Raw genomic sequence first — 14,172 nt, 5'->3', positions numbered from 1 at the left:
TTCTCTGGACCCGTCCAACCTTTCTTCTTAAGGTGGTCACTGACTTCCACGTTGGGCAGACCATTACTTTTCCCACCTTCTTTCCACCTCTGCATCCTTCAAAGGAAGAAGAGAGGCTCCTCCTTCTATCTGGATCGAACAACAAAACAGTTCCGGGTGGATGATCAACTTTTTGTTGGCTACGTGGGTGCAAAGAAGGGTCGGGCAGTACACAAGCGCACCATTTCTAGATGGGCTGTGTTGTGTAGTAAGGCTTGTTACTCGCCAGCTAAAAAGGAGCCTCCCGTGGGGATGCGCGCTCACTCCACCAGGGCGACTGCAGCCACTACTGGAGGAGTGCCTCTGAATGATATCTGTCAGGCGGCCATGTGGGCATCGCTGCACACGTTCACCAAACACTACTGCCTGGACAGCCAAGTCCGGAGAGACTGCTTCTTTGGCCGTTCTGTTCTCCAGGACTTTCTGGTGTGATCATGGTTCACAGACCCACCACCGGGGTTGGTATTGATCGGGTATCTATTCTAAGGTAAGTAATCTATAACGTGTTACTTTCAGATGCACAAGTTACTTCGGTAACGAAATATCTGTAAGAAACATTAGTTAGTTATAGATTCCTTATCACCCCACCCATCTTCCCCGTTCTGCGAACTGATTTCTAGGGTTAAGGACATCCTTTCAGGGCCCTAGTTTTGTGCACCAATGGCCAGTGTCTTGCATGGCTCTGCGTTTCTGGCACGGAAAGTCGGGTACAGAACTGATGTCAGCGCATGAGGGCGGCATCTCAGTAGCTGTCGCAACGTCATTCCGGGTACCACGACGCCGAGGATGAACACGGAGCCGACCGACGCCACCTTCCGACACGCAGAGGTACTGCTGACGAAAAATCTTTCTGGATCCAGACTGGCACCTGGGGGGTAATTCGAAGGTAAGGAATCTATAACTAACTAATGTTTCTTACAGATATATCGTTACCGAAGGTAAGTAACTTGTGCTTCGTTGCTGTTCTATCGATTGTAGTAATGCATATTGCTTTATTATAGTTCCATGGGACTCCCACTTTGACGGGGAATGATTTTAAGCATGTGAATCTATTAAAGATACCAATACTGGAGAACTACAGTTACAGGTAACACATTTTCTTCACATGAAAGAAGCCTAATTTATTTTTTACTAAACAATTTTTACTAGCGTCAGTTTAGAGGTATTGGATTGTGTTCATTGGCTAAAGTATGTTAAAATTACAGTACAAGTTTGCAAACATTATTGTCCAGTTATCATTAAACATAGTGTAGTAATTTATGAGCAAGTCTAGTAGTTTACAGTTGAAAGCTCCACCCATGGACCCCACATCTTTTGATGATTATTTGTCCACGGTCTCTGTAAATAAATCCCTTTCTCTGCGTAACCCCACCTGTCCATTCCATGAAGCCATTTTGCTACTGTTGGAATGTTATTGCTAACCTGGTTGCGTGTTATTACTCAGTGACCAGATAGCCCATCCATACAAATGTTTGTGGTGTGTTTCCTTCCATGTTTCCCAATCGGACCATTTTCAGGAATTGCTTGAGTGGGCGCTCCAAGGCTTGGACGTTGTAAATCCTATCACCTGCCAAAATTGAGGCAATCTCAGGGAAGTTTCATTCAGTGTACAGAAGAAAAAAACAGTTGTCTGTTCTACATCTACGAGAGAGTAATGGTTAATCTGCTCATTTAATAGTCACATTAGAGTTTAATAGTACCTATGTAGATAGTTAAATTGAATTAGGTGGAGACCGCCACTTTGTGTAGGACCATCCTCACCTCTAGCAGTTCATCATATTCCATGTCCCCACCTCCTTTTCCCATTGATCTCTCAATATAGTGGTCCTGCACATTGACTATCAGTGAGCAAGTCAATTGATATCACTCTGCTGCCAATCAGTTCTGTTGTGGCTTTAGGTTCCAGCAGACTAAACTCAAGAAGTGATGTTAGGTTTGCTTAATATGCCTCAAATACATACATCTGAACATGAGCCATCAATAGAATTAAGGTCAGTGAAGACCGAATTCTTCAGCTAGTTTTTCAGAGGATTTAAGGTGGCCTGGGTTGAGAGAGAAAAAATATATGAATGAATTTATCTATTAGTGTGGGCCCTGAAATAAATTCAGCTCCAAACACAATATTGGGTCATCCCTAGGGCTAAAAAAGCTAATCCTTTGTTAGTCCACTGGACTGCCCAGTAGTATAAGCATGTTGTCCAGGCCACTGTCATGACAATTTAATACACCTCTTACAGAAAATCGTGTATCTCCATTTCCAATATTTTTATGTATGATATTTAGATGGGGGAACATGGTCCCACAAGGTCTTGGAGGTTATTGGAAATGTGTTCCAAATACTTGATCAAGAATTCCTGTTTATAAATTGACCCTTCTATCCATCGATCCATGTCCTCTATAATCTGTACCTGGGTAGACCTCAATCCTTTTCCTGTTTGTGTTTCGTTCAGGAGGCAGTGTTTCAGTTTTCATTCACCTGCTCTGCTTTTATGAAGTTATTCTCACACTATTACAAACATTTTCACCTGATTTCAGTGTGCTATTGCCATAAGGGGAACATTTTATTTAAGTATTTTTTTCATGTTATTCCTTGTGGAGCCACCTACAGGGGAAATGATTCCTAGGTGCCAGGGACCTATGCTTGCATGTTTTTTTTAAAGAACAGCAGTCTAATTCTATTTTCAGTCTCTTTTCAACCATAAATACACTGCTTTGTGAAAACAGCACATCTTGCATCCCAGAATTTGTATTCTACCCTTAAACCACTTCCCCAAACTCCACCCACCAACCAATACCCCATGGCTCTCAAACTTTCCATCATTTGATTCCGACTTTGAGTGGTTGCACCGTGTGAGGTAATGTCAGCTTATTGTATTCTTCCACATGATTGAGGAAGCCCTGGTTATTCTTGGTTTATGGAAACAGAGATTACTTGCTCTTTTCCTGGTGTTGTTTTACTTGTCCCATCTGACCTACAAAAAGCCATCCATTTTAAGTCACAATGACTCGTTCACCTTGCAAAAGGAAATACAAATAACTGATTGTTTTCAACAACACCCTAGGTGTTGAGACCAAAAAGAACACAAATGATTCTCTGCATATCATGCCTCCTGATTTGCAAATACTTGACCATCTCAAACTTTTCCTCGTATTGTGCTGATGAGTTTGGCTACTTTTATCTGGCTCACAAACTTTCAAGTATAGGTTGCAGTGAACTATACCAGCACTATTTACATAAAGTCCTGCATGACTTACTCATTACTTGTTGAACCTGCATCCATGTCGTAGTAAATACATTCTTGTCAACTATGGTGGCAGTGAGATTTTGTTCCATCATACTGGAAAGAGATTTCCAAAATTAAACCCAGTGAATATGCTTGCAGTAGTTCATGGAAAATTTAACAAAAGTGTGAGCAAATAGGTTTCATCTCTTCCTCTAAACCAGCACAGGCCTGCTATTGTTCATTTAAGTTGCACAAGCTTTGCTACGCTTGAGTATGTGAACTTTAAGTTGTAAGCCCAGTGCTTCAGTCAAGTGTTCCTGGCACTGAAAGTTGTTGTTGCTTCCTACCCTTCCGTAGTAGAGAATGCAAATGTTTCCGAAACATTTACCATAGCTGTTTTACATGAGCATATACAATGAGGCTAGAGCTTATTTCCCCTTGCTGTAAACGTGTGATTTGAGACTGAAATCGTATATTCTTCTGTGAAAATGCACGTTTAAACTGTGCAGAAACATCACACTGAAAAGGCTCAAGAAGCATCAGAGTGTTCCATAATCGAGGCTTATCCATCTGGAGCTCCTGCAGTCCCACAAGGAGGTATCTGTTTGTAGTGGGATCAGACTAGTTCCATTTCACTGCCCTGCCTTTTGGCATTACATCAGCTACTCCGGTACCCACAAAGATTGTGGTTGTGACTCTTCTTCGCAGGTCTAGACTACACTTATTCTTATCACTTTACAAATGGTTGTTGAAGGCAAGCTTGCCTCAGTTAGTCTTGGACCGCCTACAGAAAACAATGTTGGCCACTCTGGGGTTTTTCATTTAAGCATCCAAATATCATCTACAAACTTTCCAGGTCATTTGCCTTACCCGCTCCAGGAGTCATGTTGACTGATGCATCTCATCTAAATTGGGGAGGCCACCAGGAAGATGTGGGGTTCAAAGGTCTCAAGTGGATCAGGGTTTCCACATAAATCTGCTAGAACTGTGTGCCGTCTGACTGGGTCTGAAGGCCTTCTTATTTTTCATGAGACAGTTTGATACAGGTGGTTACATACAACATGACTGCCATGTGGTACTACAACATGAAGGGTGGAGTGGGTCACATGCTTGATCTGGAGACTATAGTTATGGTGTTGGCTGGAATGTCGCCCGATCTCCCAGACCGTTAATAATGTGGTAGGATCCCTCAATATCAAAGGAGATTAACTCAGCTAGTATTGTCTTGCCGACGAGGAGTGGTGTTTACACTCCGATGTGGCGGTTGGGGATTTTTGCCCTCTGGAGCCTAGCCGTAATAGTTTTTTGCTACCTCTGAAAGCGTTCAGTACTTAGTGCTGTGTGTGTTCTAGAGTTTTCCTGAAAAAAGTCTCCTATGAGACTGGTTACACTTTCAGTAGTACTCAGTTCTGCTTTATGCATCTCCATTTCTGCCCCTGATCCTACAAGTGCTGAATAAAATTGCGTAGGACAAGCACAGCTCATTTGCATACCCAGACTGGGTTTGGAGGGTCTGGTGTACCGAAGTACAGATCCAGATCGTATTTCTGATTGCAGTCACTTCTGTGCATTGCATCAGTGAGCTGCAGAACTTGTCAGTTGAGCTTTCATATACTTCCATTTTCCCTGATAAGAGACAGTCCATAATAACTTTATCCCCACTACACCACATCGGTCTAGAGAGGAATGAAGGCTTTACCAGTTGGACTTTCTCGTCAGGCTCTTCGCTTTTACGCTGATAGGGTTAAAGGAGGATTGTATTGCTGATTGTTGGATTTGCTAGTGTGTAAAAAGGAAAGGCAGTCCAAAAATGGACCTTAATGTGATGGATTCTCCCCTGCATCAAGTGGCCATGCCTTGGCCAAAAAATATCCTCCCTTGGGCCTTGGAGCTCATTTGACCAGTGTGAAAGGTACTGCCAGTGTGAAAGCAATCTTATCTGCCACGCTTACATTTGAGGGCATTGAAAAAAGTATTGTTTTAATCCTCCTGTTGGGGAGTCTACCCATTTACTGGAAACAGGAGAGCTAGCCTGTGGGAGTAAGATAATTGCAGCGACTTTAATTCTTGTCTCCTTTACAAGGGTCTTTTCTGTATCTCACTCTAGCCTTTATATTTGTTACTAGTACAATAGTGACTCGTTCAATTACTGCCACCTAAACTAATAATCATTGTTTTGCATTTAATGAAATATTTTCAAACTCATTAAATGGAGTGAGCTTCATGTCTAGAGATGTGCATTATGTAAATCTCTGCAACTTACTGATTAGATAATTATTTTAAGATGTCCTTGCTTGGATCCTGTGGATTCTGGCAAAGCTCCTAATCAAATATAACTGCTGTATCTTCATAGGATGACCTTCAGCGAATTTGCAGCAAAACATGCCAGAGACTCCAGATTCAAAACTATTGAAAAAATGAAAGACCGTGAGGCACTTTTCACTGAATTTATGATGAGTTCTCGGAAAAGAGAGAAGGAAGATTCCAAGTCCAAAGGCGAGAAGGTAAGTGCTTTTTTTTTGTATTTCAATGGTTACACTATTTTCTTAGTGCACCAGATTCGCAAATGGTAGACAACTAATGCTACGTTTATATTGACTACCACTACACATCTTGATTTACCCATTTCCCACTTTTTCATAACACCTCGGGCAATTGTCAATTTCCCACATTTATTTTACCTTACGAAGTGAATTTAAAAAAAAAATGTTTTTACTTTACTCAGTTTTCATCTTTGAACACCTTTTCAATGCCCATTCATGCATTAGTTGCTTCTTTGAAGGTCCCAGTAATGCATGTCCCTGTTTGTTAATAGATTTCAGTTATAGAATAGCCAGGGAAGAGTATGTAATATGTAATCCATAAATGTAGCAGAGTTGTATCTTCATTCTCTTTCAGGTTGGTATATGTTACAAGAGCTGATCATAGAGAAAGATTAGTTAATCTCCCTGGCATTATACTTGGAAAGTTTGTTGAAAAAAGGACTTTTCTAATGGGAACTTTTATTTTTAACCTGAAGGTCTGGTTTTGAGTTACCTTGGTACGTTGTCACAGTAACACTTTTTTTGTATGAAATATTATTTATGGTTTTCAAAGCACTCTTTTATCTTTTTTCCCCATTAAGCCATACCATTTCAGACTTTTTCTGTAAACATTTCAGTATAAATTGCATCTCTTCAGATATAAAGGTCGTCTATTAAAGATTAATGACTTTCAAATGTCATTTGCCTGAGGTGTCAGGAGCACAAGCTCACCACTGTGAAGGCAGACTCGTAGGGAAGAGCTATCAATATTGTAACCATCAAAACACTCTGCCACATAACTGAACGTTCCTTTCTGGTGACTTGAGGAAGTGAAAAAGCTGTGGTAGTGTAGTATTTGATGACCTTTAGAAGCATTTAATGATGTCCTGCTAAACTGAAAACATTGACATTGCTTATTAAACTAGAGATAGAAGCTGTACCACTCCAGGAAAAAGGTATATGCATTTAAATTATCTAACGCCCTGTTAAAGTGAATAAAATCCTAATGACTGAAAAACAAAGATTTTTTTTTTATATGATATGTTTAATAATTGAGTGCTGACTTGTCTCGTCGTATCTTTGTGTGGGCGATTACAAATTATAATGATCTGCGAATTATCATGCTTCTTTAAGTGAATTCTGATGCCTTTTTAAAGATGTAGTTTCTTATGGTATTGATTGTGACAATTTTAGGATTGGATTATATAACTAGTCAGCCACGAAATGCAAAAGAAAATGTAAATACCTTCTGTTTAGATATTGTATTTTCAGTGTTGAAGATTCAAAAATGTTTAATTGCTTTTGAAACTAACATTCTTTTTTTGAAATCCCTGTGTAACCTTTTTATGTATTCTGTTTTGTAACAAGAGGCTAGGCTTGACACTTTTGTGCTGTGCCGCCTGTCATTCAGTCCAGCCTGATGGCTGTCAATCACTGATGCGCAGAGTACTATGGAATTCCCTAGTGAGGAAAGAATGTGTATCTGTGTCGTGACTTTAGCATCCCGAAGCTCCGGTACTTTACATTTGTTTTCTTGTGAAATAACGAGTGGTGCTCAGATGTTTAAATGAAGAAAATAAATTGTATATACTCTGTATCCATGTCTTTTTGGTCTACCCATAGAAATAAAAATAACTTTGAATTTATTACATTTTAAGAAGATTGTAATCTAAAGTTTTTTAAGGCATCTCTATTTTGGGAAGTAACCTGTTTTGCTGTAGAAATAGAAAAAAACCTCACAGAATTCAGGGCTCACATGCAATGGTTAGTATTTTAGGCGTTTATTTGGTTCTGTTGTCATACGTATTCCTAAACATTTAGCTGACTTGTTCTCCCAGACTCATTCTTCCTTGGCGTGCTCTCTGCATAGCCAGTAGCTTTTCTGAGCATCTATAAGGCTGCATTATATACAGCTTCTATTTCCCAGACTATCTTTGGGTCCTATGCTGTTGTTAATGCTGTTAATTACTCTAACCTAGCCTCTGCTAGTTCTGACCATCTATTTCTGAAGAAGCATATCACTCTGATTTTATCAAGCTTTTCCAATACAGAAGCCAAGACCCTTCCACTGATGTAGCTCACTGCCCCTTCAATTTTATTTTTCTTCTGTCTTACCCATTTTTTCAACTGATTCAATGAAACACATTTCTCTCCACCTCTTGTATAAACGCAATACCTCCGCTGAGCAAACGATTGTATAGGCATTTGCTTGAGAACAAACATCACAGGGAGTCTTTAATTGGCCATGGAAAAACCCGAGCTATGACTGCCATGTCATTTACACAAAATTTGAGGTTGTGGATTTAACTTTTTGTGGCAGGGTCCGGTTTTACAGCATATTTTCAGTTTAGAGGTGGAAACTATTTTCTTGTATAATCAAAGAATGATCGTCTTACAATAAGAGAACCTAATTATCTCCCATAATTTGTGGAAACTTAGCGACACTTATTTGTAAGTGCATGACAACTTCACAAAAGTAATCTTTATTAGTATTTATTATGAGAATGGCCACTTAACTGCATAGCTTCTTAGGAGTTTAATATTTATAGTTTTAGCTGCAAGTCCTTCATAGTTCCTGTTTTGCTTCTGAATGCATACAACTAAGCATTTTGGGCCTTGATTTGGTCCCCATTGTTGTAGTAATGATCCTGCACTATGTGTTTCTGTTGACTCATTGTGGGCGATTGAATTTACCAATTCTATCCGTGGTGCTGCCGAGGCGCCAATTCTTTCCCTTCCTAATTTCGCATTCCCCTACTAATTGTTGTGGACTCGTGTTGCCTCACAGCTGACTCCCATAGAGCTGATCAAACCTTGTAGTAGCTTTTTGTGAGAACCTCAAATTTCTAGTAAGAATGCTCTGTCTGGAAGAAATGTGATATCATTGTAAAATGTAATACTGATGGTTCATATTGGAATGGTTATTGTTTTGCCTCCCATGAAGACCACTCTTGATTCATTGGATCCTATGCTGGATATTGCATCCTTTTGTTTTTTAGACTAAAGCGCAAATTCCTTCCACATTCATTCTTTCATTCTGTGTTTTCTTTCTCTGGTGTTTTAGTACTTACAAAGCAGTACCAGTTCTTCAGTAGTTATAGATTCACAAGGGGGGTGGTTTTATTAACGATATGGTTTATTAGCTTTCTGTTGGATATTTCAAACTTCAGATTTCCCTTGCGGCACACTGGATCTTGAGATCTTTCATGGCAGTCCTCCTGCGCACCGTTAGTTGGCTCCATACAAGTCTGCGCTGGCTCCATACAGGTCTATGTTGGCTCCCTGCCTTCTAGGAAGGAATAGAGCAGAGGTGTGTATAAGCACCACCCCTGCAAATGTATGTCGGTTCCTTTCTTTCAGTGGTTTAGGTGTGAATCCTCTCCCTAATTTGTCTCCTTTCAGACAGCTTCCGCACTTTATATAGTGTGCTACAGAACTTTGTTTTTGCAGCGTGAATCTTTCTGGATTCACTATGCTGTGCATTATTCCGCGATCTTGTGGTTGGGTCCGGATTCGTAGTCTTTTCTTTTTTTTTTTTTTTTTTTTTTGTAGCCCAGGTGGGCGTCGACGTACACCATTTGGTGCACCTCCCGTGACGTCGTCGTGCTTCCTGCGAAGTCCCACCTTTGGGGCGCCATCTTCAGATTCTTTTTTCCGCCGTTGGGTCTGGATCGTCATCGGGAAGCTCCAGAATTACACTCGAAGGAAGAAGGAAGAAAAGCGAGTTTCGTCGATAGAAACACTAGAAGATATCAGGAAAGGAAAAGATTTCATCAGGAGCGCGAAGAAAGGAGGACCAGCCCCCTTTTCTTCGGCCTTGGAGAATGCACGCTCAGAGACAAACTGCCACCACAAGTTCGCGCAGAGAGACCAGCATCCGGTCTGCAACCTCTGCCTACCGGTCGATCACCAGAGTATCGACTGCAACGCCTGCTCAGCCTTCGCGCCGAAGACACTCAGGGTGAGAGAGCGGCAGAGAAGGGCCAACGCCAGCATGGACGGCAAGGGGAAGCCCCCGACGCTCTACGCTCTGGGCCTCTCCTCAGACGACGAGGACAACGTCGCCGAGACAGCCGAAAACTTCACGGTCGTAGAGACCGACAAGAAAAAAGAAGACGAGGTAAGAGAATCGTCGAGCGCAAAACAAAAAGTACCTCGACAACACGAGGGTGACTCGAGAAAATCTGAGTCAAAGTCCACGAAGGGAGCCCCGGCGCCGAAAATTTCGACGTCCAAAGGGGGAACCACGGACAAGAGGCAGAGCGGATCCTTAGATAAGGACTCCCCGGTGCCGAAAGACGCCGAAAGGCAAGGGTCGTCGAAATCATCCCATGAAACGGGCCGATCGACGCAGAAAGAACGTTCGACGTCGACGCAAGGTTCATCGAAAAGACCCGCGGTCGACGCCGAAAGCATCTCCGAGATGGAGAAGAAGAAGAGGCGGCTCGAGGCCGAAATGGAGAACATCCTTCAAAGAAAGAAGGAGTTCGACGCCAGAATGAAGGAATTCAAGATTCCAACGGTTCCATCAGCGGACGTCGAGGAGGTCGAAGACGAGTTCGACGCCGAAGGGCTGACAAGGGAACTCGAAGAGGAAGAAGAGCCCTATTATGAGGGAGAAGCCGAGGAAGAAGACCAACGGTCGTTCTACGAATCGGCGGCATCTACCAGCAACGACGTCGAATGGCACGATCTCGACACCGAAAACCCGGAGGAGCCCGTGGACACGTACCCTTCGAGGCCTTCGCCACCCGACGACATCGGGGTCTACAATATGGTGGTCAGGAGCGCAGCAATGGCCTTCGGCGTCAAACTCGACGAGGAGAAACCGAAAGCCGATTTTCTCGTCGAGACACTGCTCCCCATCCAGACAAGGAGCCAGTTCCTCCCCATGCTACAAAGCGTGATGAATCAGGGGAGAGAAGCCTTCAAGGAACCTGCAACCTGCCGGTCGATCACGCCCAGGACAGAGAAGAAATATAAGCACTCCTCCCTGGACCCCCCTTACATCAAGGGTAGCGTGACCGCGGACTCCATCATAGCCTCCACGGCCAGGAGAAGGGCCAACGCCCGGATAAGGAGAGCAGGAGGATTGACCTCACAGGAAGAAAGGTCGAGAGGAACGCCGCAATGCACTGGCGCATGGCGAATTCAAATGCACTCCTCAATAGACACCAGTACCGGCACTGGGATGAGATGGGGGAGTTAGTAAAGCACCTCCCAGAAGAATTCCGGCAGAGAGCCTCTCACCTGATACATGAAGGCAAAAACATCGCCAACTCCTGTATAAAGACGGCGTTGGATGGGGCAGAGACTTCAGCAAGACTCATGGCCATAGGGGTCACAGAGAGGAGGCATGCATGGCTAAGAATCTCGGGATTCAAACCGGAAGTGCAGAACAACATCCTGGGCACCCCCTTCAATGGAGAGACACTGTTCGGAGCAACAGTGGACGACAAGCTCACCCAGCTGAAAAAAGAAAACGAGACGGCGAGGTCCATGGGGGCCCTACAGCTGAGGGGATTGAGGCGAGGAAATCCCTCGAAGACCCTACGGTAGGGGAGGAAGCCAGCAGGGGACGTCGCACCAGGCGTTCCAACAAGGTCAGCAGGGTGAAGGTCACGGACAAGGTCAACAGAAGCAAAACTGGCAATATCAACCTCGGGGCCAGTCCTTTCGCGGGAGAGGGAACGGACGTGGCCAAAGGAGGAGAGGGGGCGAACAGCCCTCGACAAATTGACTCAGCACGCAAGAGGACGCCTACCCTCGTCAGGACCCCAAGGGTGAGGCGCAAAAAAGTGTCATCAGGGGGAAGAGAAGATTCAAGAGCCTACGAGCATACGACACCAGTAGGCGGAAGACTGAGGTTCTACCTTCAGGAGTGGCGGCGTATAACCACAGACAAGTGGATACGGAACGTTGTGCAGTACGGGTACTGCGTAGATTTGGAGAAAAGACCCCCAAACAGGAAACCAAGGGGAAGACTGAGATCGGCCCAAGAACTGGCAATACTCAGAGAAGAAACGCGGAAACTCCTGCAAAAGGGAGCCATAGAGACAGTGCCGTTCAGAGAACGCAACAAAGGGGTCTACTCAAACTACTTCGTGGTCCCGAAGGTAGACGGAGACCTCAGACCCATACTAGACCTCCGTTACCTAAACAAGTTCATCAGAACGCAAAGGTTCAAAATGACTTCACTGCAGGAGGTTCTGCCACAGATAAGAGAAGGGGACTTCATGGTCACCGTGGACCTCAAGGATGCCTACCTTCACATCCCAATAAACAGAAGGCACAAGGGCCTTCTGAGATTCAACATCGAACAAGAGCACTACCAGTTCACGACCCTGGCCTTCGGATTAAAATCAGCACCAAGGGTCTTTACAAAATGCCTGTCGGCGGTAGCGGCGCACCTACGAAGGCAGGGAATACATGTCTACCCCTACTTGGACGACTGGCTGGTCAAGGCAAACTCACGCGGAAAGTGCGAGAGGCACGCAAAACGCGTAACAGACACCCTCACAAAACTGGGATTCTCGATCCACTGGGGAAAATCTTCGATGGAACCAGAGCAGGTGAAGATTTTCCTGGGGGCAAAGATCAACTCCCGCAACAGTACAGTAGTGCCCAGCGAGAGGAGGACAGAGGCTCTACTGAAGGAGGCAAAGCTCTACCAGAAGGGGCGAGCTCTGACAGTGAGGGCTGTGAGCAAAATGATGGGGATGATGGCGTCCTGTATCCAGCTGGTGCCGAATGTACGCCTGCACATGAGACCATTCCAGGAATGGCTACAACAACAATGGTCACAAGCAAACGGAAGCTGGGAGGATCTAGTGGTTGTTACGCACGCAGTGCAGGAGGAGATAACTTGGTGGAACAGAGGCAACATAACAGCAGGGAGAAGCCTGACACCACCAATCCCAGCAGTGACCATTACCACGGACGCATCGCAGAAGGGATGGGGAGCGCACATGGACAACCTCAGAGTGAGGGGTCTATGGGCCCCTGCAGATGCGGTCCGCCATATCAACTACCTCGAGTTGAAAACAATCCTGCTAGCCCTGAAGGCATTCCAGAGGCACCTGTTCAACAAGAAGGTGTTGGTCCAAACAGACAACACCACGGCGATGTTCTACATCAACAAACAAGGGGGGACACAGTCGTTCCCGCTCTCATCCCTAGCTCAGGAGATTTGGAGATGGGCCATACCTCTCAGGATAGATCTACTGGCAATTCACCTACCGGGGAAGGACAATGTAGAGGCAGACTGGCTAAGCAGGCAGACCTCAGCATCACACGAGTGGGAGCTCAATGGCCAGGAAACGGAGAAACTCTTCCGGAGATGGGGGACTCCCACAATAGACCTTTTTGCAACACGCCACAATGCAAAATGCCAAAGCTTCGCGTCCAGGCAACCAGATCAGCAATCCGAGGGAAATGCCCTATGGATAAGCTGGTCGAGGACATTTGCCTACGCCTTTCCACCGATACCCCTGTTGCACAGAGTGCTCGACAAGTGCAGAACCAGCAACATGACCCTGATCCTGGTGGCTCCGCAGTGGGCGAGGCAGACATGGTTCTCACAAATTCAAGAAATGGCACAAGGCGACCCATACAGGTTCGAGAGGAGGAAGGACCTGCTCTCAATGCAAAACGGAGAGGTCCTGCACCCAGAGCCAGAGACCCTCAACCTGGCGGCATGGCTCCTGAAGACATAGAGTTCGCGCACCTAAGATTGCCGCCGAGCACGATGCGAGTGCTACGGGAGGCGAGGAAACCAACTACACGAAAATGCTACAGCGCAAATGGAAGAGGTACACGGTGTGGTGCCGGAAAAAGGGCCTGCAAAACAGAATGACAAGAGACTCAACAGTACTGAGGTACCTCACACACCTTCTAAAGAGTAACCTCTGCTCGAGCTCACTAAGGGTACACCTAGCGGCCATCGTGGCCTACACCAGAGGTGAAAAAGGTGGAAGTTTCTTCAGCTCGCAGGTGGTGAGGAGATTCATGGAAGGAGCCAAAAGGATGGCCCCCCCGAAAAGGTTGCCGCCACCGGCATGGAACCTGAATGTGGTCCTGACGGAGCTCATGAGGGCACCGTTTGAACCCATTCACAAGGCCACACTGCAGATGTTGACTATGAAAACAGCCTTCCTGGTGGCAATAACCTCACTACGCAGGGTGAGCGAGCTTCAAGCGCTAACGCTGCAGGAACCCTACATTCAGATTCACAAAGATAGAATAGTCCTGAGAACGGACCCACACTTCATGCCAAAGGTAGTGTCGGCGTTCCACATAAATCAGGCTATCCAGATACCAAGTTTCTTCCAAAACCCGACTACAAACGCAGAAAAGGCACTGCACACCCTCGATGCCAGAAGAGCTGT

At 44.9% G+C, this 14,172-nt stretch overlaps 1 protein-coding gene across 2 annotated transcripts in view; it reads left to right on the top strand.

The window, feature by feature from the left end:
* The window catches only part of TCERG1 (transcription elongation regulator 1), a 698,295-nt gene that overhangs the window by 512,471 nt on the left and 171,652 nt on the right, over window positions 1-14,172 (top strand). For both annotated transcript variants that reach the window (XM_085618107.1, XM_085618106.1), the window contains exon 15: window positions 5,617-5,767. In XM_085618107.1, coding sequence (XP_085474233.1) covers window positions 5,617-5,767 — 151 coding nt within the window. The remainder of the gene's footprint in view (window positions 1-5,616; window positions 5,768-14,172) is intronic.

This window comes from Triturus cristatus, chromosome 7 (assembly GCF_964204655.1).
Source record: "Triturus cristatus chromosome 7, aTriCri1.1, whole genome shotgun sequence".
Taxonomy (NCBI): domain Eukaryota; kingdom Metazoa; phylum Chordata; class Amphibia; order Caudata; family Salamandridae; genus Triturus; species Triturus cristatus.
Note: the sequence above shows the minus strand (reverse complement) of the source record. Positions and strands in the feature narration are given on the sequence as shown.